Source organism: Melanotaenia boesemani, chromosome 21, assembly GCF_017639745.1.
Source record: "Melanotaenia boesemani isolate fMelBoe1 chromosome 21, fMelBoe1.pri, whole genome shotgun sequence".
Lineage (NCBI taxonomy): Eukaryota > Metazoa > Chordata > Actinopteri > Atheriniformes > Melanotaeniidae > Melanotaenia > Melanotaenia boesemani.
This window is the reverse complement of record NC_055702.1, coordinates 22,553,739-22,581,118: the sequence shown is the minus strand read 5'-3', so window position 1 is coordinate 22,581,118 and position 27,380 is coordinate 22,553,739. Positions and strand designations below refer to the sequence as shown.

The following is a 27,380-nucleotide window of genomic DNA, read 5'->3' as shown; positions in this document are numbered from 1 at the left end:
ATATTATAAATAATTTTTTCAGTTTTTAATAATTTTGAACAATTAATTTAACTCATATGGCATCATTGTTGTTCATGTTCTTGGTAATGACGCATTAGGGTTGTAGGTGTCGGCGCTATATGACAGTACTGGCTAAATGTTTTATATTCGATCTTTTCAAATTGAAACCGAGCTCACTGACAAGGAAAACAATGATGAAAAACTCATTGTAATAACAATTAAGATGAGGACGAAGATGACTGAATCAACTGAAATATAGAAGCTTAATAATACACACTGAGATAGTTGCTGTTTCTCTGTTTCTTATTTCAGTGGCATTTATACGTTTTCGTGTACATAATGGCATGAAAACTTTCGGGTAGTTTGTCTCAGAGTGAGAAACAAGGCTGAAGGTCTTCCTCTAATTTTTCCAGCTTACCTGCGTAAATATGATCCGTAGTTATCAGGTAACAGACATCTGCTGCCGCTATACTGCCGCATGTGATGGGCTGTTATCTGTTCCAGCTGCAGCATTGATCGTAGTTAAAGAAAAACTGGAAACTTCTAGATTGCTGGACTAAATGAAGCAGTGTCCAGGGTCGGTCTGATGGTTCAGGGTCAAGTTTGGTGGTTCAGACGCTGACAGCAGGACATCCAGTGTCTCTGACTTTTCTCACCATATTTTTTCCCATCAGCCTGAACTGTGGTCCATCGTCTTGTTGTTGGTCTCTTGTTGGTTTCAGTGTTTGTTTTTACCCACCAGCCTGTTAGCTCCATTAGTATCTGTGGTCAATAAATTGACTAAAAGGAGGAGAGAAGTGTGGAGAACATAAATGTGAGTCTTTTCACAGACTTTCTCCCATTCAGTTCTCTTCTTTTCACTCAGAAAACAGCAAAGACTCATGTTGCTGCTATTTTGCAGCATTGTTTATGCCAGTGGTGGTCAACCGTGGCCCTTGTCCTGCAAGTTTTCCATGTGTCCCTGCTCTAACACAACTGATTCAAATTAATGAGTCCCCGTAGAGAACTTGATTGGTTGTCGGATCCATTTGATTTGAATCAGGTGTGTTAGAGCAAGAAGAGATGGTAGGAATGTGGTTTAAACCACATGTTTACACGTATGTGGATCTACGTGGATCCATATATTTTAGTCTAGTGAGCAACCCTTATACATAATCTCCCAGAATGCATTGCACAAGTAAAATAATGACAATCTTCATTGTTCAGAAACGTAGTAAATATGTACACAGCAAATACATACCATTCCATACAATTTCTGCATTGTTAGCTCCAAAATGCTAACAATAAAGAGCTTTTAGCTTTGTAGCTTAACTCTAATTTCCTCAAAAAGAAAATAGAGCTGTAAGCCTTAGTGTTGTTAGTTCCATAACAGCTAACCTGTTTGTATGTCTCCTGTAAGAGACAGGAGGTAGTTTTTTCAATGGAAAAGCCTGCAGAACTGTTGGACCTAAAATTCACTGGATCCCAGCTGACACCTGATTTAACAGAGTAAAGTGCCAAATGAGCACAAAATGCATCACCTAGAACAACTGTTACAAGTTGTTCTAGCTGCATGGTTGTACAATGTCTTATTTCTCAGCATTCCGTCCAGGCAGAAGAACAACATTAAAAACAAAACCAAGATCTATGATTCAAAATGTCCAGTGTTTTCACACTGCCCCCATGTGGCAGTGGAAGTTAAAACAGGTAGTTGCACACTCTCAATAGCTGTTTTGAAACACTAAACACAGATTTGTTCCAGCCTTAGGTCATTCGATATTTTTTTAATTAATGACAACTACAGTTCTGTTTCTCTTCCACCTCATGTTCTTTTTTTTTCTTGGTATGCTCAGGTTCCAGAAAGATAAACTAAGGTGCACAAATTACACATTATACTTTTCTTGAATCATTCTGTTGGAAATGTCATAACTAAGTTCATGTAAAACCCAAGCACGTTTTTAATGAGGCTCCCGATTTAGGAACCAATCACAGACATTCGTTCAGGCTGTCCAGGGACTTAAAAAAAAGGCTTTCATACCCATAGATCATGAATTTTTCAATGCAGAGGGAGCAGATCTCGTTATAAAACCTACAAAGCCCTGAATTATTATGCAAAGTTGAATACTTCTGTATTTTTGTTTGCAGAGAGGCTGAATACAAACCATCATCCCTGCATTTGTTCTCACATCTGTCCTTGGGGAGTTTTGTTTAGCCAACACAGCACAAAATACTGTTGCTATAGCTACCAGCAGTTTGACGCAAACCTCATCCATTCATCTTTCTTTTAATCAGCAACAAAATCAAATTCAAACATTACAGAAGGATGTGAAATGAATCACCAACACGAGTGTTTACAGATATAGATTTTCTTTATTTGAGTGTATTTTTCCATCACTGTGTCCTGTTCTTGCAGCGGTACCGACTGTGTGCGAGGAATGACTGACCGGCTGTGATTACGGCTGGATTCAGCATTACAGAAGAACAAATTAACTTTGAGGTTTCACCATTTTGTCTCACACATACAAACTGTACACATACGCTTTACATACATCATCAACATGTGGGGGAAAAAAAAAAACAAACTCTTATCAAACTGTGATACCCAGCTCAGACGGCATGCTCAAAGTACTGATTCAGTACACAAACATACAGTTGCATATGCACGCACACAACCCATGTGCATACAAACAGAAACACACACTTTTGTTTTATTAACCCTCTCTATATGCAATTTATATAAACACACCTACTCTGAGGTTTTCTTTCTTTTTTTTTCTTCCTCTCTGACAGATACATGTGCACACATTCACACAAACACACAGTGACATGCTGTCGACAGTTAACACTGCAGGACTGAGCTTCTCATCCATCACATACAACATTTCTCTGCTTTCTGTTTTCATTTCTTTTCAACTGTTTACCTGAAACAGCATAATGACATGTTTTCAACATGGAGAATATTTATCAGGAAAAAAGAAAAAAAAAAAGAAAAAAGGAAGCTATAGCAGCATTTTCACAAAAATCCTTAAACTGTTTTCTTCGCATGTACAAAAAAAAAAAAAAAAAATCAAGATTGACGACACGACCTAACAAAAGGGAAACGACGCGAGAGTTTAAAGAGGATGAAAAAACCGTAAACAAACTTTTTAAATGCAAGATGTACAAAAATATAATATTCACTGTTTCTGTTTGCCCTCTTTGACTGTTGGTAGCTGGAAGAGAGGTTGAAAATAACTGGGTTTTTTTTGTGTTTTGTTTTTTTTTAAACTAGCACTCATAAGCAATTAATGGAATAAAATTCAAAATAGTGATTGTGATTTCCCCCCACTATAGTTTAAAAAACACAATGGATCATGAGACAATATTTGGTCTTTTGGACGAGCATGGATGTGTTAGAAACATGTGCTTGTGTCCAGAAATATCTCGGTTTCAATCCTTGACAGGAAGGGGGATGAGAAGAGGTAAAAGCAGAGCTTTCCTAAAGCAGAGCTTTGTACCCCAGAGGGAAGCTGCAGATCTACCTGGATGCTAAAATGTGCAGCTGTGGAAGCATGAAGCCAGAGATGGGTGAAGAACAGCATTTGGGATCAAGTAAAACTTCCCCGTTTCTTTTGTCTGTGCCCATTGACAGAAAAACGTAGGCATATGAGGCAATTCCTCTATCATCTGCAAGCAGGCACAGACTATCACAGCTTCTTTCTTCATCATGCCCTGAATTCAAGTGAAAACATCTGCAAAGCTCTCTTGTGTATTTGTAGCATTTGTGTGGGTCCTTGTAGTTTGCTATATTTAGCACAGCAGACAGTGGATCTGGTCTAGAGCGTAGTAACGGTGGGTCCATGTTAGCGTGAGAGCTGAAGGTTTCCCCGCCTCAGCTCCTCCCGTGGGCTCAGACTATTCGTACTCCAGGAACTGTTTGTGGTAAAACAGAAGGTACCTGGAGAGATTGATAAAAGCACCAGAGTCAAACCAAAGCCTTGTCAATAAGGGAGCAGCTCAACACTTTGACTTTGCTCACCCTTCGCTATCTAGTACGTCCTTGATGCTAGCCTTGGTGATGATGGCATCATCACACTTAAACCACTGGTCCTTGTGCTGCCGGATGAAGGTGGTGTAATGGCCGCTCTCTAGTGTCCCCTGGTGGTTAACCACTGCAAACAAACTGTACCTAAAACAGGAAGAAATAAGAAGAAAATTACTTTCAGGTTATTAAATGAATAAATTTACTATATTGTGAAAAAAAAGTTTTAAAAATTAGATGCCAGCAATACATTCAAAAGGTACTGCATAAAAATTCTGAAAGATTCTACAATTAAAAAATTGGTAAGGGTGCCACGACTGAGTATAAAAGGAGCATCCACCAAAAGTTTACTTTTTTTCATGCAAGGATGGGCCATGTGTCACCACTTTGTGTCAAAGCTCACAAAAGCTGTAGACATTTCAGTAAAATGTTTTTTTTTTTTTTTATGATTTAATGGACAAGACTGTGAAATCCAGTCTGTAAGATTTCTTTTGTTTCACACAGCAGAGGGAAGATCTTAAAGTAATCTAGAAACTGTGCTGATAGACTTTTTAATCACACATCTTACTTGTTGTCATTGTTAAATGGGTCCACAGTTTGCTGATACTGCCCGTTCATCCGGCTTTCTTTACTGAAAAACAGCAGAAAGAACAGAACTTAGTTTCAACCTTTCTAGGTGCTACCACAGTTTAGTAATGAAATATTTTCTATTTGGGGTGTAAAAAACTTTTACATTATATCAATTCAGTGGATATGGCTAAAATTATCAACATCTAATTTTCTTCCTGAGCTCAATCAGACATTGAAATGAAGATCCATCTGTAGACTGTGCTACACTCTGGATAATGAGTTTTAAAACATTTGCTTCATTTTAAAGAAAACTGAAAGAATAAATTTGTATTTGTTGACATTAAAGCAGGATATAGTGAAAATTTTACTCCTTTCTGGAGTTTCATCTGTAGGACGTAGTTATAATAACCACAGTAGTACAGTCTAACTTCATCATAGTTATGTAATTCCACATTTCTTTCCTTAAGCATGTCTTACTAACAATTACTGCACTGATATTTGAGCTGTTGTTTAAATTTTGCTGATGTGTTGACATTGATGGATGTTTTATTACAGCCCTATAATCTACAGAGGTCTGTCTAGAAACAGAGTGATACATGCTGCTGTACAGCTTCTACATCCTCTTTTATCTAAACATTTTTGCCTGTAGTGACTCAGAAGAAGAAAAAATGCCTGTTTCTAAGAAGCAAAGATTCTCTATATGGAGAAACTACACTAAGTTTGAGAGTCAGATAAGAAAGAGAGAATAAGTTCAATAAATATATTATAAATTTCACCACAATTGATTTTAAAATGTACAATTTATTATCAGTCTGCTTTAAAGTCGATTGCAGGTTTCATTCTACAGCTGATGTGAGAGATCTAATGAGATGAAGACCTCACAGTAACACCAGGGAGTAAAACTTTAAACATGGAGGATCAGCTCATACAGATGTTGTTCTAAAAAGCAGCTGGTCGGATTCTTGTGTTTATTCTGTGGTTTAACACAAATGACTGTTTTTGGTTTCCTGTCCTTTCTTCTTATGGAATCTGCTCACCTGGAGGCCATGAAAGGCGTCATGTCCAGCTCCAGTGGAAAGGAGACATACGTTGTAATCTTCCGCCGCAGTTTGGCTGAATGCTCAAACCTCTAAAGACACAAACACACACACGATTGTGAGACCGCTGCTGTTGTTGTCGGTACACTCCCTAACATAAGCAGTCAAACTGAATTCTTTTTACTTTGAGGTGGAAGCAGGCTACGATGGGAAGCTTCTTCATGGTCAGCTGCTTGGTGGACTCTTGGTAACTATGGCAACCACTGCACTTGATCTTGGCACTGCTGCCGAGGTGCTCCGGTCTGGTGAATCTGGACAGGAAAAGGAAGGATTTAGTGAAAGAGTATTTGTGCCTGTGTTCTTGTCCGTCACCGTTTGCTGACATCTCTGCTCCGGTGGATCTGTGAGGGACGGCTGTGGCACCATCAGAGACTTGAAATTCATCAATCCGTACTGGACCGGTTGTGTCTGACTTTGAAGTTTAATTTTAGGAAAACACTTGTTTTTTTTTTTTTTATTATACCAAAGATTGGAGTTTACCTGCGCAGACAGTCGGTGAGGGTTGTGGCTCCAGTGGTGTGACTTTCTCCATTAAGTGCTGATAAGTCTCCTCCAGGACTGAGGGGCCAGAATGGTGTGGAGGAGCCCGGCAGGTCCAGGCTGATGTCCCAGAACGGGTCTATGGTTGTTGACACGCCACTAGGAAGAAGACAGACAAACCAAAAACATTAGCTTTTTTTCTTAAATTAGTCCCCATTAACAAGTGAATTGAGTTTATATTTAAACACACACAGTGGGTTTAAATGGGAGTCCCTGGACTCCCTGGTGACAGTGGCAGAGAGGAGAACACTAAAAAAAACTACTGGCTATTGTGAATGATGCCAGTCACCCTCTGCACACTGTCATCAGTGCACAGAGAAGCCTGACCAGTAACAGGCTGCTCCTCCCCAAGAGTAGGACCAACCGGCTCAGAGACTCCTTTGTCCCCCGAGCCATCAAACTGTACAACTCTGCATTAGGCAGGAGGGGGAGAAGGAGGGGGGAGAGGGAGGTGTGTCGTCCGCCTGATACAACACATGCACAATAACCCATACAAACAGTTGCAATAACTTATACGTGCAATAAGTGAACTGGGAATCTGTACCACCTCTACTGTGTGCAATGCTTGTTTATATTATTTTATTTAACTTATCTTATTGCTATTTATTGCATTCTATTTATACTTTTCTTGCACCTTATTGCCTCTATTTTACTTTATACCTGTATATATTGTGTCTTGTGCTTATCCTGCTTTACTGTTGGTGTTGTATTGCTGCTGGTACCCAAATTTCCCTGAGGACTCTCCAAAGGGATTAATAAAGTATTTCTATTCTATTCTGTACAAGCTAAAATGTATGTACTTAGCAGCTACTTTATTAACTGCACATGTTCAATTGCATGTCACAAATATCTAATCAACCAAACACATGGCAGAACTCATATTTAGTCATGTAAACATGGTAAAGATGACTTGCTGAAGTTCAAACTGAGCATCAGAATGAAGAAGAAAGGAGATTTCAGTGTTTTTAAATGTGGTATTGTTGTTGGTCTGTGTGTTTCAGTAACTGATGATTTACTGGGATTTTGACATACAACCATCTCTATGATTTACAGAGAATGGTCTGAAGAAGAGAATATATGCAGTGTACAGCAGTTGTCTGGACCAAAATGTCGTGTTGATGTCAGTAGAGAATGGTCAGACTGGTTGGAGATGATAGAAAGGCAACAGAAAGTCTAATAAGCACTGATTCCAACTAAGGTCTGCAGAACAACATCTCTGAACACACAACACGTCCAGCCTTGAAGCAGATGGACTACAGCAGCAGAAGACCACACCGGGTGCCTCCTGTTAGCTAAGAACAGGAAACTGAGGCTACAATTCACACACACTCACCAACAATGGACAATAGAAGATGGAGAAACGTTGCTGCTCTGATGAGTCTCCATTTCAGCTCCACATTCAGATTGTAGGCTCAGAATTTGGTGGAAACATCATGAAAACATGGATCCATCCTGCCTTGGATCCATAGTTCAGGCTGTTGCTGGTGTAATGGTTGGGGGATATTTTCTTGGCACACTTTGGGCCCCTCAGTACCAACGTGGCCTGGTTTAACCACCACAGCCTACCTGAGTATTGTTGCTGACCATGTGCATCCCTTTATCACCACAGTGTAGCATCTTCTGATGCTACTTCCAGCAGGATAATGCACCATGTCACAAAGCTCAAATCATCTCCAGCTGCTTTCTAGAACATGACAATGAGTTCACTGGACTCCAGCGGCCTCCACAGCCACCAGATCTCAGTCCAGTAGAGCAGCTTTGGGATGTGGTGGAACGGGAGATTCTCATCATGGATGCAGCCGACAAACCTGCAGCAACTGTGTGATGCTGTCATGTCAATATGGAGCAAAATCTCTGAGCATTGTTTTTAACACCTTGTTGAATCTATGACACAAAAAATTAAAGCAGATCTGAAGGTATAGGGGGTGTGTATGTACCTGCTCTTTTTTGTTTTTTTTCCATCTATTATACTCTCATAATGTTTAAACATTAGGTCTTTTATCAGTTTTTTTTGTACACATCAGTTTAGCATCAGTCCTCCAGTCATCTGAACTTTAGCATCAGTTCAGAAGACTTGGATATTTAATGAGTGACAGCTGCTTCCTCCAAATAGCCTACAGTTAACAGGAAAACAGGACTTAAAATGTGAGTTTGTCACCCATCCTGATGCCCCATTGAGTGTCAAACAGTGAACATAAAAGACAAAAGTGAGTATCGATGATCAGCCCTGTGGTTCTGACTGAAGATTTCTCTGCAGCTGAACATCGGAGGCACCTTACAGCAGGGAGTTAAGGACTACAGACTCGAAGCTGATGGCATTCGTGACTCCTTTGGTTAAAATCTGTCGGTTGTTTAATCCTTTTAGCACAGGATTTTGTGGGATTGTGGGATGTCCCAGTGTGATGATGCTGGGCAGGTGTCCAGCCTGTTAGAGAGCTGATGCATGAAAGCTGATGGATTTCTATCAACATCACAGATAATTCTTTACATGGCAGGTGTTTTAAAGCCTGAAGGATCTTGTTGTGAAATCACAGACATTAAAACACCTAACATACTCTTTTTTTAAATCTTCCCTTCAGCTCCACAGAGTCACTCATTGCTTTTGTTTTTGCAGCACAGAAGCTGCAAGGCTCTGCTGCAGTGTCATGTCAAGTCTCCTCAGTACTTTATTTATTCCAGCCAGATTTAACTCCACCACTTTCACTTCATGTATCTGAGTTTCTGCCTCCAAACAACTCAAACTGGGCCTCTCGAGCTACAATGAGCAACAACAAAATATGTTACATGTGAAAAAGAGCAGAAAGCCTGAATGCAGAGGGGAGCGAGCTGCAGCGCGGCAGATCTTTATCACCTGCAGCATTTTAGGAGGCAGGACTGCAGGACGATGAAGGCAGAGACCTAAATCTGAGTAATATTTTCCTTCAAACCAAACACAGGGGATCTATCTGCTGTGTTTGGCCTCAGGTTACTAATTAATGCCGAGACTAATGTGCTCTAAACTCCTCTGAGCTTTCTAAACGATCTGCTGCACATTTTTTTCTTCTATTTGCTTAATTGATTTATAATAAACTGGTGAAGTAAAATGAAGGAAAATCTTCTTTCTGCGGAAGGAACATTTCCATTTGTTAACCTGGCGCTTAATATGAACCAACATGGAGAATCCCATCTTGATGATGAATGATATTTACAGCTATGAAGGGTTTTATACTGGGATGGCTCCAGCTGTGGTCCTCTGATGGAACGTCGAAGCATTACTGAACAACTCTGCTATAAAATCCTTTTGATTATTCATCGATCATTTTTAACTCACGCCTGCATTTCACAAAAGAGATCGAGCTCTCTTTTAGTCTCTCTGAATCTCCTGCTTGATGTTTTTCTGAGGGTGGGTGGTGTTCTCAGATCACAGATAAGGCTGGATGTCAAACTTTTATTAACCCTCAAAATTCCAAGACATTTTTGGTCCTCTGTTCTTATTTTTTTTTTTCCAGTGTAAAAATGCATGTAGAAGCTCGAGCCTTTTAATCAGAGATATTATTTTTCTAGGACAGCCTCATTCATTTATGTAAAATGAATGAATCAATAGATATAGCTCCATAAATTTGGCTGAGCAATTTTACTTTGCCAAGAGGAGTCTTTTGGATATGAGGCTTCCCTCATATTAGTCATTTTTTTAATATATATTTCTTGTCAATTTTACTCATAACTGCTGGGCCGGATTGAAGTAACAACAGAAGGAAGAAGGAAAGAGAAAGGAGAGCTAAACAAAAGGTAGAAAACAAACCACAGCCTAAACAGAAAAACCTGTAAAGAAACAGTAAACATCCTAACGCTTCTGAGAAAACACCCCGGACATCGCGCAACCAGCACCGCCCACCTGCCACGCACCCACCCAGAATGGGGACGGGGAAGGCTGCAGTCAGAGCTTAGTTTCATTCAGTTCAGTGAAGCTGGCGCTTTGAGTTTGTTTAAATTTAGTTTCTTCTACTTAACATTTGTGCTTCAAACACAAACATTTTGTTAACCTCAACCTTGTTCCCAATACATTAATTTGCCATCAATATCTATGGTAATGATCAAAAAGCTTAATGTCTATTAAAATGTAGTGCTCAGAACAATAGTGTGAAAATTGGGGTGCAACTCAGTTTTTTGTAGGTTCACACAAATCAAACAGTTGGATGCACCAATGCAACCAAAGCCCTGCCTCAGGCTGCTGCTCTGTAGCACCGATCAGGAAAACAAACATAATACTATGAATCTTTCATTCAGTCCGTCATCAGGCTGTTAAACTCAGAGGATTTCAACTTGGAATGAGAGCAGAACGGTTTTATGTTTACTTATTATTGTGGCTCACCACACAGTGGAAATATTACATACTAATGTTGGTGATACATTACTGAATAGAAATTTTAATCTAATGTGATGTGTCTCTGTATCTCTGCATTTGGTTGTATTTAATTGGTAAGCATACTTCCATCAATGTGCTAATTATGTATTTATCCTCTCTGACATATTTGTGTCGGGCTCATTTGTTATTTTCCGTATGGTCTTGCTGGACTGCTTAAACTAAATTGTTATTTGGGGATTAATAAAGTTTTTTAACGGAGAAGAAACGCTTAACGACATCTGAGATTATGGTATTTAACATCCAGTACCAGACCATCCAGAACACTCATATGTTCTTTGCCCACCCCCTGACTGGTCAGAGGGCAGGGGGGCTTTCCCGGAGCTGGTCTGGGAGCTAACAGGCTAACCAGCTCCTGTCCTGGTAAATCATGAGCTAAATACCTTCAATGGCCCCAGAAGTCTTAAAGTGACAGTGGCTGGATTAAGCCAGCAGGGGGAGCTACAGAACAATGTTCCACACTGCTCAGCAGTGCTGCGTGTATGTGTGAAAATGGGGGAGGCCCAGCTAAACACAGACAGGTGAGGTGGACTGAAACGGTTTAACAGTTGTTATGCAGTCAGTGGTGAGTGTTCAGTGAGGCGTTCATAGTGTTATGTTTTTACACACACACACAAACGGATGCTTACTGGCAGACTTGGCAGGTGACGTCAGACTGCAGGCCTCCTGTGAAGATTTGGTCGATGATGCAGTTACAGTGGTTCGGGTTATTGGCTTTCTTCCCGTTGTCATCTGTGTGGATACACACACACACACACACAGACAGAAATGTGCACCGTCATTACAAGCTATCCTGTTTTACTTCCCATCCACCTACTCTGCTTGTAAACTGACAGGAGTGACTGAGAAATCCAACAAGATCAACTCCGTCTGTCAGTCTGTCATCCTTTTTTCTTCCCCCCATTCTCTCAGCTTCACTCATCACTTGGAGAAGCTCACATCCTGTGCACCTGAAAGCCTCATCTCTCCTTCATATTATTTCATCTCTGGGCGTTTTTACCTTTGCAGTGTCTGTGAAGGACGTCCAGCGCCGCGATGAGGAATTCGTGGGCGTCCTGCTGCTCGTAGCCGGCTAGGTGACGGGCGTGGGTCCACACCAGGTGGAGGAGGCGGAACGGGATGTGTGGCGAGCGGTGGCCTGAGTAGAACTGAATTAAGCAGTGTGTAAGAAAAGAGCAAAAGTTTCCTTTATAGACGCTGCAGCGTATAGAGCTGCATTCATAAGCATCATCTGCAGCTGAAGTGTGTTTTCAGCTTTCCTGCTCTGTATTAATTACATGTCTTGCTTTCATTTACACTGTTATCAGTGGTAAAACACGGTTTTAATGCTAGACTGGTGATAGTAAACTATCTCCCTGCACTGTGGTACTTTAAAGAAATGAAGGCCTACTGAAGGGGACGTTTAAATGATGTAATGACGGAGCTCTGTGGCTCTGTCCCTGTGGAAAAGACCCAGCCTTAAGCACGAACTCAGAAAAAAAAGGTGGAACTGAGTATTAAGACCTGAAGCTTTAGAAATGGCTCTAAAACCATTCTGGTGAAAATATTTTGTAAAAACCTCTGAGAAGACAGTCACCTCCTGGAACAGCTGCGACATCTCACACACCAGGCAGGAGTTGCTCTGCATTTCACATTTGTGTCGGTCGGACAGGAAGAAGTCTCGTAGTAGCGGAGTGTGTGTTAGCGCCTGGACGATGCAGTTCATGAAGCACGTGTTGCCCAGGTTTATCAGACCACGCAGACCTGACAGGGATATAAAAAGCCAACACTCAGTGTAAATTAAAACTTCTCTTCTGAGCGCTGACTGCCGCTCTGAGCCAATCAGGTTAGAGCACAAAGAGACATCGTCCACTAAATCCATCTTCTAAAATCAAACAATTGATGTTTTTGAGGTGACATTAAAGTGGCTAGTAATCTGAATTTGTGCATTTATTGAGATACAAAGTTCTCAGATAAATAAGAGGCAATGTTCTGATTACCACACAGCTTCCTCGCTTAAAAGAAGAAAGTGACTAAAGTAAAATAAATGAAAATTTAAAAAAATTTTTTAGCAAAGGGACGTCCAACCTGGGTTCTTTGAACCACTGTCCTGCAGGTTTAGGTGGTTCACTGCTTCAACACACCTGGCTTACAAGCCAGTTAATGACAAATTAATCAGATTCAGGTACAGAAGCAGGAAAATGTCTAAAATCTACCGGACAGTGGCCCTCAAGGACTGGAACTGGACATCCTTGTTCTAGTGGAAGGTCAGTTCGATCTGAGACAATTCTGTGACACAAATAAGGGAACGTTGGACATACTGACAGATTAAACAGCAGGAGAGAAGGTGGCAACGTGGCTGGTGATGTTAGCGGTCAAGGCATCGCTTTTCCCAGATACCACAATGAGTAAACATATTCTGTAAATACATTATGAACCACCGGCCACTTTATTAAGGTACAACTGCTTCTTCACACAAGTAGCTGATCAGCCAATCACATGGCAGCAAATCGATGCATGTAGTCATGTAGTCATGGTGAAGATGACTTGTTGAAGTTTAAACTGAGTATTCAATGGCTTTGGGATGTGGTGGAACGAGAGATTCTCATCATGGATATGCAGCAACTGTGTGATGCTGTCACGTCAATATGGAGCAAAACCTCTGAGGAATGTTTACAACACCTTGATGAATCTATCACCCCAAGAATTAAAGCAGTTCAGAATGTAGAAGGGGTCCAACCCGATACTAGAAAGTGGCCGATGATATAAGTTCTTATGTAAGTAACACTTTTCATTTTTCATTGCTGCTGCACATCTGTTACACAAAAAAAAAAAACGGTAAAAACTGATCTACATGGCTTCAACGTCTTCATCTCCCTGCTACAATCATTTACATTACAGGCTTGAAACTGTGTTTTGTCTCTTCATTTTCCACTCGCTCCTCTTCCTACAGTCCATCTGAAAATAAGCGACTGTCAGAATCAGCAGGACGGCTGTCAGCTCCAGCACTAGTGTGTGTGTGGGTGTGTGTGTACGAACCGATTGTACAGTTGGAGGTGATTCTCCTCCTCTTGGGATTATGTCGGAGCAGCTCCAGCTCCCTCTTAGTGGGCTCCCACGTTGAGAACTTCTCCCCTATCCCTGAAACGGATATGAAACAATAAAAACTATAATAATCATGCTATGTTCTGTATCTCAGAAAAAAGACTTAACGTAAAGGAACTGCACTTTATAATATAAAAACAATACTAAATGAATTTATAAATGTTTTTAAGCCTCCTTATAAGCATAAAACTCTTAACCATAATTTTTAATGTAATGATATTCTAATTTGTGTGTGAAATCCATCCACAGCTGCAGAGAATTGACTGACTTGGATGAATTAGTCAGTTTCTGCTGATTACATAGAATTAAACAGCAAAATAAGAAAAAGAAAAAGGAGAAACAGTTTCCTCTTCTACAGTTAAAATTTAAGACATAAATATTCCTGCAGAAAAAAAAGACATACCAGTTTTATAAAACAGGATTTTTCTGTTTAATTAATGTCTCTCAACCTGGACTCTTATCATTTACATCATGTACGCTGATCAAAAAATGACAGGAACACTCTGGAAACACAGCAGATCTCAGTGGGGGAAAAAGAACCATGTTGGATATCTCTGCTATGGACTGGGATGTGTTAAGAACAAAAGAATGAAAATAAACAACATACAGAGAAATTAATTCAACCCAGAAAATCAAAGGATTGTGTCCTAAGGGTATGTCCTCCCAGATCTGGACCAGGGCCTGAGGTGCAACTTGGTGGCATTGGATGGACTGAAACAAAGTCCCAGATGTGCTCTATTGGATTGAGGTCAGGTGAGCATCGGGGGCAGTCGATGGTATCAATTCATTCATTCTCTCTCCACATGAGGCTGGACATTGTCATGCACCAGAAGGAAGCCAGGACTCACTGATACCTAATGGCAGTAAGGGTGCGGTCCATGGAAATGTCTCCCCAGGCCATCACTGACCCACCACCAAATTGATGTCACAGGCAGCTTAATGATCTCCATGGCTTCTCCAGGCCCTTTCACGTCTGCCTCATGAGCTAAATGAGAACCTTCTCTCAACTCTGCAAATCACAGGGCGCCAGTAGTGGACCTGCTGATTCTGGTGTTCTATGGCATACGCCAATCGAGCTACACGATGCCGAACTGAGGGCACAGGTCCCCTAAAGCAGAGGTCCCCAACCCTGGTCCTCAAGGCCCAATATCCTGAAGATCTTAGATGTCTCCCTGCTGCAACACACCTGATTCAAATTAAATGGTTCTGTGACAAGCTCTGCACAAATCTGCTAATGAGCCATTCATTTGAATCAGGTGTGCTGCAACAGGGAGACATCGAAGACCTGCAGGATAGTGGGCCTTGAGGACCAGGGTTGGGGACCACTGCCCTAAAGGACATCATGCCCTCAGGCCACCCCATGATGTCTGTTTCTGATTGTTTGGTCAGAGACATCTACGCCAGTGTCCTATTGGAATTTGTTTTGTAGGGCTCTAGCAGTGCTCACCCTACTCCTCTTAACACAAAGAGGCAGATACTGGTCCGGATGATGGGTTAAAGACCTACTATGGCCCTGTCCAGCTCTCCTACAGTAACTGCCTGTCTCCTGAGACGCTCTTGATCCACTCTGTGTGGGAACAAGACAAAACTTATTTGGTATTAAAGTGCCGTCAAGGAGGAGCTGGACTCGCTGCACCACTTCTGTAGCCAAATTCAAAACAGTCAGAAAAAATCAGCTTCAGTGTATTAAATGATACAAATGTATGAAAATGAGAAGCACAGGAAATCAGATATATAGCGCAACTTCTCGCCAATCTGTTATCCTTGAACTGCTCCGCTTGGGTTTACACCAGTAGACTTGGTGTGGTGACTAAGCGTGCTCGGTGCTGCTGTACCTTGCATCTTCCAGGCTTTTCTTTGCTCATCTTTGGCAATCTGTTCCATCTCTTTGTCATAAATGTAGTCTTGGCACATAAAGCAGTAAATTCCCCCGTACAGCAGGTCGATAGCTGGACACACACACACAAGAAAAAAAAAAATGATCAGAACAGTGCAGGATATCATTTTATTTAAAAAGACAGAGACTTTGGTTTATCTGCCTGTCACAAGGTAATGAAGGGCTATGTTGATGCGGTCTGCGTTAACCACTGACTGCTTCATCTCAGGCTTGTTGCCATGGTGATGCCGCGCCAGGTAGCTTCGGCTAATCTGCTGACAGATCGGCGATCTTTCTGATGCCATTACAAAATGACAAACACTGAGACGTAGTAAAAGCAAAAGGGTTAGGTGGAGAAAGACGAGAGGGAGGAAGGAGGGGGGACCTATCAGTGCAATCTTTCACTGTCACACACTCACTTAAGTGTTCACAACACAAAAAAAACCAAAACAAAACAAAAAAAACCTTCTGCCTCTTTCACTTCTCTCATCACCTGATCTGTACTCTCCAGCTACATGCTTGATGTTGCTATGACAACCTGCCTGAGGGCCTTCTCGGCTGTCATCCTCTGAAGGTATGAAGGGGTAAAAAGCAAAAGGAGGAACAGAAAGAGAAAGGAAGAAATCTGCACAGCAGGAAGACACAAGTCGCAATTAAAGGAAATCCTTCAGCAGTTATGAATATCGGAAGGGTCATCCGGTAACCATGGGAACGAGAGGCCAAAAGAAAAGAGGATAGAGGGGAGAGAAGCCAGCATAAGACGGAAAACAGAATGCGGCAAAAGGCTGAGTGAAAATGCAGAAAAACGGGTGGATGAAAGAGATGAAGTGGCAAAGAAAAAGAGGAGAAGGATGAGGAGGTGTCTTTGATGAAGGCTAATTTAACTGGATGTTAATTACCTTCTCCCCAGTTTCTTGAGATCGGTCCCTTTTTCTCTGTTTGACTGTTTTACTTTAGTTTTTCTGCAGCAATTAATTCAGGAGGTAAACTAATTAAACAATTACACTCTGGGAAACACACCACAGGAGGTCTTTCCTGAGTGGACTGATAAGTGGAGCAAAGAAAGCTGCATAAAACCACCGAACAGAGTCTCAACATCTGCCAAAACCAGCTTTTTGTGGCCGACACCCTGAGTGTCCTCTGCAGAACGCTGCAGTGCTCCACTGCCAGCTCTGAACAGCCCAAATCTGTTAGGAGGAGAATATAACAGGAAGCTACAGCTCAAGACTAACAGGGTGCTGCATAGGGTTAAACATTTTTTTTTAATTTTGTTTGGTAATGTTGTAGGTAACGCATGGTTTTTAAAAAGTAACCAACTTAAAACAGGGTAGAGTAAGAAGATAAAAAGAAAAGCTATCCAGAAGCATTGCGATGAGTTTTCTCCACTGTTCAGTGTCTTCACATGTAGGTCTGATTACCAGTTAAAGTAGGTGCTGGGTGATAAAACTATCTCAAAACTAGACTGATTAAATTTACATTGATCTCTGTGATAAAAACAAGACATTCGATCCATCTACGGCAGGAATCTCAAACTCCGGTCCTTGAGGGACATTGTGTTTAGTCAAAATGTGATATCATCTCATCCAAATTTACCATCTTGTTCTTGTACTTAGCAACGCTCTGAAGTATAAATCCAGCTACTGAGGGCTCTGGTTGAGATTCATTATCTGCCTCAGAAATCCACCTTCCTTGATTTTCCCTGCCTGGCAACAAGAAATACAGAGTTTCCAGTTGCCAATGAAAGCCACTTTAATGCCACACAACCTTTTCTTTTCCTAATCAGACGACCACAGAGGGGTTTACATTGGTATTTAAAGTGCAGTCGATCATTTGGCAGCTGGTATTAATGGCGGAGTTCAGTGGATGGTTACAGGCTGCTCCGTCTCTATGGAAATAACAGAGATGGAGGGGAGGGGAGCCTACAGTTGACATTAGCTTTATTCAAATCTGGACGAATCCAGATCGTCTCTGTTTGATGCAAATATTTAGTTGAGCGACTGAAATGCATCTTTTCAATTTGCCAGGTAAACATGGCATCAATAATCGAGCTGCAGTTAGAAGCAGAGAAGTTGGTTCAGATTATCGGACGTTTTGAAGGAGAAATAAAATCAGCTAATTATCCATGTGATGGCTTAAGCCCCACGATGGTGATGTTGGTCACATATTTTCATTATACTTTTTTTTGCAGATAAATATTAAACCGTATTTGTATTCATGTTTTACCTTGCATTGATGATTTGGAGTGCATACGTGTCAACAATGGAAGGTTATGTGCTTTAACATGTTTGTTCTTGTTTTGAGTTACCGTGGTGGCGCAAGCTTCTTTGCTACGCCTCTCATCAGTAAGGAAAAGGGCGGAGGAGCTTTAAATCTGGATGCCAGCTCGTCAGGCTAAAACCATGTGCTGCTGGATCACTGGGGGGGCGCAAACCACTATAAGCTACCTCCATTGTGTTAGGTCAGTTTTTCCCTCAGGTAAGTTTGATTTTAAGTTAAACTTTTGAGTATCGTTAAATTTAGTTGACCTCTTTTAATGGCCGGCTAGTTTAGTCATTCTTTTGGATTTTTGTATTATTTTCGGGCCAATAAAAACCCAGGTTTTGAAATAACTTTCTGTGTCCTCGCTGCTTGTACTGCTTGGTCCCTGACACACCAAGATATTTAACATGTAAAATCCTCTAATTTCTACAGTTTTTATTTTTTAAAGGGATTTTCAAGAAATCCAATCATAAAGCACATATATTGCAAACAGACTAACATATAAACCTAATCCTACTCAGCTACCAAGACCAATCCAAGTCCCTGTTCATTAGTAAATTCACTAATGAATTTGTTTCCTCTAAAGGACAACGAGGCCAAACAAACCGGTGAGACTCAAATCCCCCTTTGAGGCCAAAGCCCTTTAGACTCTGTTGCAATATCGTTGCAGCAGATTGCAAAAGAACTGAATGTTGTGTTTCTCCCGATTAAATCTCCCACAAAAACAACAATCTGTCACAACCATAAAAAGATAAACACACTGTGATGTGAATGAGTTACAGCTTCACATAGTCATTTGTAACAACTGGTTCAGTTTTTGAGAGATGTCAGCATGGCATCAGTGTTCTGAACCAACACTCATTTCTTCACATGCTGCCTGGAAAATGGGAAACAGGTGCAGAAATTAATCAAAACATGCAAACAAAAATGCAAAAACATAGTTTGTACGATTCTAATTAACTTGGAAGTCTGAATCTCTTTATGTTCAACTGAACCTTCTTGAACCAGCTTTTTCTTGAAGTAATCTTTAGTATTAGTTCCCAGACTTCTTGAAGGACTTTCCACGGCTCTTCTTTGGATGTTGGCTGATTTTTTGTTCTGTTCTCTGTCCAGATGATCCCACACTGTTTCAATAACATTGAGGTTCAGACTCTGGAGAGGATTCATCCCTACCTACATCAGACCTGCTGCTGATTTTCAGTCCAGTTCTAGGGTCATGTGACCTACCTCCGCCTTTTCTCCCTGTTTCCCTTCCTTAAGAATGGCAGCTTGACAACCATCCTTCCATTTCAGATGAGGCTTCAGTGGACAGCAAAAGGTTTGGATGGATCTAAGGACCTGCATCATATCTTTACTGGATTTGTTCCCGTTTTTTTTACATGATATGACTTTCAGATATTTTAAGTTTTTGCGCTTTCTTTCTTTGGTGCTGGCTTTTTCCTCCACTTTGCCAATACTATTATCTGTTTGTCAAACTGTCTTGGCTTAGGCATTTTTCGTAGGTGGAAATAATAAAAATGGGAACAAATTGTGTCTTTGTGACAGGCTGCTGGTAACAAAGTGCCTAAACATGCAATTTTATGTTTTCAGTATGTATAAAAACAACATTTTATTACATTAGGGATGAAACAAAAAAACCTTGATAGGTCTTCAGAAAGCCTGAGAAACGTTTGCTCAGGAACACTTTAAAGATCACAACAAAGTTTGGTTCCTTAAAAGCAAAATTTAAAGAAACAAGAGATGGCTTCACATGTTTGCATGACACTGAGTAGACAGTCTGTGTGTTTTTCTAAAGTAAATACCAACCTAGGTTATGTCTTTTGCTCTTGGCATGTTCGTGGATATGTTTTTTGGCAAAGCAGGCGAAGAAGACGCAGTAGAGGCAGGAGTGGAGTCTGTTGAGGTGGGCGCCGCACATGTGACAGATACATGACTTGGCCTGAAAGACAAGAGCGGGTTGAGGAAAGAAACAAGAGGGAAAGGATAAAAACAGGGAGACAAAAAGACACAATCAGACTTCCTGAATCCTGGACTGACAGCATCAGCAGCTTCCATCCATTTTAAAAAAAATCATCTTTAGAGGACTTAAAGAGGAAACACAGTCCAGATTTAAAGGCTGAATAATTAGGATTTTTTCTGTAAAAATAATTTAAAATATTCTCATTTGTTGTGAGGGATAAAAGGAAGCTTCCCTATAAACAATCTCTCTCATACATCAACAATGTCTTTGTCAAGTTTTTCTCCTTCAAAATAAGAGTTCCGTGCCGGAATAACTTGGGTGCACCGTGTTGCTCTTTCCAACTTCCTGGTTCCTTAACCAATCACATGCGACTCCCCACAGTTGCCTAACAACAGCAGCATGCAGGTATGGAAGCTAGTAAAAGAAGCGGACCAGAAATAGTTTCAGAAAAACCTAAAAAGCCTCAACATCCTGCTAAAAAAGCAAACGACCAAAAACAAAATAAAACGAGGATCAATATTGGAGAATCTTTTGAAAAGTGGAGAAGTCTGAGCTGGCAAAGTTTCTCCTCGACAGGTAAACACCGGAATTTTGCTTAAATTAACTGAAAAGTTTATCTTGATTTACAAAGATTTTAGTCTAATTTATTTCTCGGCACTCATTAAATTAATTTGTGACTGTGTGGATGTATTAGTGGAGTAAATTGGTGGCCTGTTGGTTTACAACAACATATGTAATGATGTTTGGGTCAAGTGAATACTGTCTTTGTCCTTATAAACTTAAGAAAATACTATCAAATTAAATTAAAAGTGCGGCAACCTACGCGAAACTCTGAGGGGGAGGTGGGGGAGGGAGGAAGAACGCTCTCCGTGTTTTTCTCTTTCGACTGCAGTTCTGATTTGAAACACTAGGTGTTAACTTACTTATTTTGCCTTTAAAGATGCCTTCAGTGCCATAATGTCCAATTCATTTCAAATACAGTTAGTAGTAATATATTCATTTTAGAACTATTTTATGCCTTGGTTATAATAATACACTTTTTCTAAAAGAAATGTACTCATGAAAATAATCAAAGTAGGTTTTATGGCTTTATTGTCCTGGAAATAAACAATAGAGGTGTGGATGTTTCTCACTTCTAAGATGCACTCATTGGCTACTTCACCTTCAACTTCAGCCAATCACATGGTAGCAACTCAATGCGTTTAGTCATGTAGACATGGTCAATATGACACGCTGAGTTCAAAGTGAGCATCAGAATAAGGAAGAAAGGGGATTTAGGCGACTCTGAACGTGACATGGTTGCTGGTATCAGGTGGGCTGGTTTAAAAATTAAACACAAATTTGATTATCACACTTATTCGTGTCTTAAAACCCAAAGAGATAAAACTAATTTACGCACAATGCAGTGCCTGTGAAACAATCAGTTCATTTATTTTTCCAATTTCCCGCTTTCTCATAACACTCCACTGTCATGCTGCAACCCGGGGCAACTTAAAATGGAGTTTTTGTCTCTGGTGAGGGTAAAAAAATCAAAGAAAACACCAAAAGAAGTTGGGTTTCCTTATTTGTATGTTGGGCAAGTTCCAGAAAACAGATAGGAAAGTAAACAAAGCAGCTTGTGAACTTTAGAAGACGAAATAAAAATTGCAGGATTATGATATCTGACATTCAACTTTTATTAAAAGTTGTGTTATTTATCAGAAAAAGCTTTAGGAAGTAAAAAATTAAAATATTCCTTCTAGGGTTAGCGTCTCAAAAGCTCTGAGTAGGAAATGTTTTGGTTTTAATTCTCATTTATTAGTAATTACAGCTAGAGAAATACATCTGTTAAAAATCAGAGTCCATAAACTAGCATCTGTAAAGAGCTTTGACATATCAGATGGACAGGAATAAGATTCCTAATGATTGATTATAATTCTCCTGATGAGTAATAATCTAATGTTTGCCAACATGCAGATCGCTTGTTTTCAAAACTTCTGCTGCACAATGGCTTTGTAAAAGTCATTAAATAAATATGTAAACTTAACATGCAGTGGAGAACTGAATTATTAATCTGGCTTCCTATACATTCTGTTTGATAGTCGCCGCGGAAAAAAAAGGGTGGGCGGCCACGAATGTGGGAGGAGGAAAGATAGCAACAGTTCAAACGCTGATGAGCTGGCACGCCAACGAGCCAGCATGAGGATGAGGAGGTGAGAAGAAATGAGCAAATGCCTGGAAGAGGAGGGCAGGGAAGAGAAACATGGATGAAAACAGAAGAGAAAAACAAAAATAAAATGAAACCTGGACTTCTGTTCTGGATCTTTATGGGATGATTGACATAAAATTAGCTAACACTGCATGAGAAAATAGATCTGTACATGCACAACTCAGTGTTTACCAACACAACCAGCTTCCTCTGCTCATCTTAAAAAAGAAAAAAACATGGATTCTTATTCCAGTCACACATGTAACACGTTGACACCACATGAATTATATAAATATGCATCAAAATGCATCAATTCCTCCTCAATCATTCCATTAGGTGTCAGTGCTGCAGCGTGCACGTGTAGCCGATCGTACACATGTAGGAATGTGTGTCAGCCGAGCGTCTTCACATCAGCATCTGAGACTGACTGCACATGTGAAGCACTTACTGTCACTGAACTTTAGGAGCTGTCGTGTCTTTTAGCAACCATCTACTTTTTTAGCTTTCTGCTGCTTTTTTTTCCCTCTAAAAAACCCGCTTGCGTTTGCATGTCTCTGCTAATGATGTAGTTGGATTATACACACAAGTTTCTATAGACTTTCGTATTCCTTGGAAATAGAAGAATTTTCTCTTTGAGAGGTGATGGGGGAAAGTAATACAGTTATATAGAGGCTTCCCGCCCCTTTGTGTTCATAAAACCTGGTCTGGCGTAATGTGATTTGGACAAACGACCTCTGGGCAAGGAAGCTGTAAGTGGGTCGCTGGTGAGGCCACAGCAGGTCAGACTGTGGATATTCCTGCTGATGCTGCATCATACTGGAATGTGGGGAGCTCAGGGCAAGACGAAGGCAAGACTAAATTTTCTGAATTGGTAAAAATCAGAAACATATCCCTGTTGGTCCCTGTTTATTGAACAAACATGGCAAGAAAGAAAAAGGGAAAAATAAGCAGTGATACTTGTGTAGATTCTGCAAATGCTTCACGATGCATAGCTCACGATGCATAGCTCCTGTCACACAGCTCTACTTGACTCTTATCACACACTGATGAGCATATCGCAGACAGTGTGCAAACATTTCGTACATGGAGAGATGCCAGCAATCAAACCACCAACCTTCCAGTTGGAGGATGCTAATGTGTTGTCCTCCAACCCACAGCTTGGACTGTCCATCCTTTTTGCCTACAAATAAAATGGAAAACTGCTGCACTGAAAACAATTTAAGTGGTGCACTAGTGTTAATGATGCAAGTTAGTCTAAAGTCTAAAGTTAGTCTAAAGCCCTGGAGTTAATCACTTTATATGGCACTTTCTCAAGCAGACTGCATATCAAAGTCCTTAACAAACCAAATAAAAACTCTCTCTCTCTCTCTCGCTCATATCCATAACACAGACCAGTTTTTCTGCATCACTATGAAAAAGGATGCTTTCTGTTTTAGCAATTTTGTGTAATTGGAAGAAGGCAGTTTTAGAGACTTTAGGGAAGCTGCTGGACATCCATGCTTGTATATCATGAAGACAAGGCTGGAGCTTCAACAACAGATTTGTTTCATCAGGAAGCAGAAACAAATAAAGCTGGGTGTCATCGGCATAAAGAACGGGAATGTACGCCATGATTCCTGATGATGGTGACCAGAGGGGAGGGTGTATAAAGTGAAGAGAATAAGAAGACAAGAACCCTGAGGAGCATCAAAATAAACTCTGGTAACTGTAGAGCAGTGGTTCCCAACCTTGGGTTCCTGAACCCCCATGAAGGTCCCCAAAAAGCAGAAGGGGTCTGCGAGGTTTTGACTGTACAGAGCCTGTGTGATGGGTAAAATTAAGGCCATGTCCACACAGAGACAAGCTGAGATGCATCCACATATTCACATTCTGCGAGCCTTAAAACACTCACTTACAAAACATGTCCATAGTCTAAAATAAATAAAAGCTACTTAGTAGGCCACACCTCGAGCATCCGATCACCTTTGATCCATGTACTATGTAGTTTAGTGAGGTCAGTGAGATGGTGCAGTTATAACAGTGAAGTAGTTCATGACTATCCTGGCAACCTTGATTTTTCCTGCACCCTTTCATTAATGAAACAAGTCTGAAAAACACCACAGTACAGACGATTTGTTTCTCTTTTAAAAAAAAAAATGGTGATGTCTTCTTACTTTCTGTTTTTTGCTGAATTAGCCAAGGTGCATGTTCAAATTAGCCAGTGTGTTGATGTCCACTTGCGTTAAGCAAAACCCAGCTCCAACGTCACGCAGCATACTGGAGGAATAAGTCATGAAGTGCAGTTTCTCAGCCTTGGGGTGCTGCTGGACAGCAACGGCTCCAGACGCGTATAATAAACGTCACTGTGCCATCGAATGAGTCAGAACGTGGAGTTTGAAGGTCGGAAAGTTTCATAACGCATCTTAAAAAGGGCATGAAAGGACACATTTGTGCTGAGAAGCTAGCAAGTGAAAGTATGGTTTCAGCATAAAGGGCTGGAGTCACTGCTTTTTGGTATTTGCATTACAGAGATCTTCAAGGAAAAACAGTTGGGAACCATTACAGGAGAGGATACAGTGTTGGCTTGAACAAGGTAAAACCTGTCAGATGAGAAGGATAAAAACCTAAATAAATAACCTAAATAAACCAGTTTAAAGCATTGCCCTTGATCCCAATCTTATTCTCAAGTCTCTGTAGCAACATGTTGTGATCAAGGGGGTTGAATGCAGCACTGAGCTGAAAGAACACCAAAACACAGACAAGACTATTATCAGATGAAACCACAAGGCCATTTGTCACTTAAATTAGTGCTGCTTGTGTCCAGGTGTCTCTCTTTTTCAGCTACTGCCTCAGTGTTTCAAACCACAAACACACAACTACCAGGACCCAAAGTTTCCAGGCAGAAAACAAATCTGGTTTATTTGTGCAGTAAATGCTTTTAAGGCTTGTGGCTAATCTGTGTTTATATCAGTTTACTGCAACAGTTGCCACTAAAAAAAGATATATTCTATTCTATAGTCATTTAGCAGACGCTTTTATCCAAAGCAACTTACATACTTATATTCTCTTGTCTTCACCCTGTTTTGCTGAATACAATATCATCTTAACCATTATGTGCAGATTAATACATAATCATGTCTGGCGATATAACAATAATAATAATAATAATAATAATCCTTCAAATCAACACACTCCATGGGAGCATCTTTGGATAAACATGTGATAAGACACAGCTGAAGAGCAAAGATTGAATTCTCAAGGTGAACAAATGAAGAAAATTCATTCTGCATTAGAAGGTCACTGTCTGCTTGATGCACATTAAGTGTTGATTGTGACCATCTGTTTTCTTTTTATTTTAAACAGTAACACTTGTGAGTGTTGTTGCACAGTAGATACATAGTAGAACCAACTAAATAGCATATACAGCTATGGTATTGCATGCAATGCTTTATATGCTCACAGACAATATACTACCACAACTTCCATTACTGAGTGGAAGACAAAACCTCAATGGATCCAAATGAACTAATATTAACCAGGGGTGCATGTGTACCAGCCTGGGCTATTGGAGGAGGAGATCCTTAAAAAACACTCGCACCACTTACTTCAGTCTAGATGCCTCCCACTGATCCCCTGCACATGACAGTGGGCTAATGGTTGTACCACTGCACACAAGTGCAGGATAAAAGCAATCGTACACTGCAGATGCAAGCGCAGTATGCTAATATTTGGCACATCTGTACTATCCGCACATGTCCTGTTTTTTTTAACCAGCTACATAACATTCTTCGTGTAGATTTTTCGGGGTGCTGATTGATATGTGGTAACGATGTATGTTTTTAACTCATTCAAAATCTGAGAATGGCCCACAAACAAGGAAATACCCCTGTCTGAAGGTGGAAGGAAGTAGAGCAGCTGCAGGCGCAGAGCCAATGCAAACAGATGCACATTAAAGGCGGCTAGCCCTCTGATCTAGTGTGTGGGTTCTCGCTTCGATAGAAGGCTAACCGACGGCAACGAGGGGTTCATTACAGTAGTTTGCTTAAGCTTGGTTTAAACGTAGCTGTGGATATCCTGTCGGGTTGGTATCAAGGCTAACTCTTAAGGGAAAAAAATAAGCCCATGAGGCCAGGTAGTACTTAACTGAGAGCAACAGTAGTTTTGCATCAAGTGTCTGGGTATCCGATGTTTGTGTTGTTTTGGAAGGGCGGGGAACTGTCCACGCACGCGATGCGAGCTCACGCAAACATACGCGCACCCAGAAAAACACACGATGTGGTTTGAGTCACTTCTAAACATTATTTCTGTCACTTGTTACCTTGCGTTTTCTGGTCTCAGCGGAACCGCTCCACACGAAACACTGATAAATGAGCCTCAGGTTCTGCTTCCAGTTGTCCACTTTGAAGCCATTGACATGGGGGCAGCCTCCGGGACTCATTGTAGTCACAGCATCCGGCTTTATTGTCCTGTGAGCGACGAAACCGCTTCAGAACCCTCCACACAGCCACAGTCCAAATGGGCTCTTGGCTAGCTCGCCAGGTTCGTTACCCACCGAATGCTGCGTTCGGGCTAACTGGACATGTTGGTTGCGGGAGCCGAGACACGCGCAGTAGCAAACATCAAGGCAAATTTCAAAATGTGCCTATTTTTTGGAAATAAATATCAGTCACGCGCTTGAATTCGGGATTGCGCAGCACATTATATAGTTCTACACATTGGCTAATTTACATGTTAGCACGCTGGCTAAAGTTGCTTAGCATTGGAATTTCAACAGTCGATTACACAGTAACTGTCATCAAGACCCTCCTCATTCAAGGAGGTGGACCAATGACAGTCCAGTTTTTAGCTTGATTGACGTTTGAGAAATAGCTTTTTTTTCTATTAAGTCCCACCCCTAAGGAATGGGTGCTGCATCGTGATTGGCTCCATTTTCTTGTAACCCACATCAGTTTGTATGAAGACGCTCATTGGCTAATGCGTAAATCAGCTTCACTGTATCAATCAAGAATGTTATGACAATCAAGACGGTAATTCAAATACAACTTAAAGAGAACAGAAAGTTATACATCCTTAAACAATTTATTATTAACAGATCCAAAATCGCAATGCTCAAGCTTCCAAAATGACATGACAGTTTGGTTTCATCCGTTGACTTCATCGCCTGTAATAAGCTGTAAAAACAGTTTTATGTACAGTGCTCTAGCGACCTCTGGTGGACCTGATCTAAAAACCAGGAAAAAAAAATAATAAAACAAAAAACAGTGCACCAGATTGTGAATGACTTCGCCACAGCGCCGTTGCTTGGTCAAGGGCATGTTCATGTGTACAATTTTGCAATCGATATCTACATTCACAAGGAGTGAGACGGAAACGATCATTGCAGTCTTTACAAATGTAGAATATAATCAGATTTATTTCTCGTCAA

The 27,380-nt window shown here is 40.7% G+C and overlaps 1 protein-coding gene across 4 annotated transcripts; it reads right to left on the bottom strand.

Moving 5' to 3' along the window:
- Positions 1 to 2,329: 2,329 nt before the first annotated feature.
- Positions 2,330 to 26,735, bottom strand: LOC121632617 (ubiquitin carboxyl-terminal hydrolase 22-like). 4 transcript variants are annotated; one of them, XM_041974259.1, is made up of 14 exons: positions 26,274 to 26,735; positions 23,091 to 23,156; positions 19,635 to 19,767; positions 15,529 to 15,642; positions 13,628 to 13,729; positions 12,168 to 12,352; positions 11,610 to 11,757; positions 11,239 to 11,341; positions 6,148 to 6,306; positions 5,792 to 5,918; positions 5,608 to 5,699; positions 4,569 to 4,631; positions 3,998 to 4,147; positions 2,330 to 3,916 (listed from the first exon to the last, which is right to left on the bottom strand). In XM_041974259.1, the coding sequence occupies exons 1-14, from the start codon at positions 26,391 to 26,393 to the stop codon at positions 3,874 to 3,876; spliced, it is 1,605 nt and encodes a 534-aa protein (XP_041830193.1). In that variant the 5' UTR covers positions 26,394 to 26,735; the 3' UTR covers positions 2,330 to 3,873. The 4 variants fall into 4 exon arrangements, with proteins under 4 accessions (XP_041830193.1, XP_041830194.1, XP_041830195.1 ...); XM_041974260.1 differs by having other exon boundaries at positions 12,186 to 12,352; positions 26,274 to 26,733; XM_041974261.1 differs by lacking the exon at positions 23,091 to 23,156 and having other exon boundaries at positions 26,274 to 26,733.
- Positions 26,736 to 27,380: the final 645 nt, after the last annotated feature.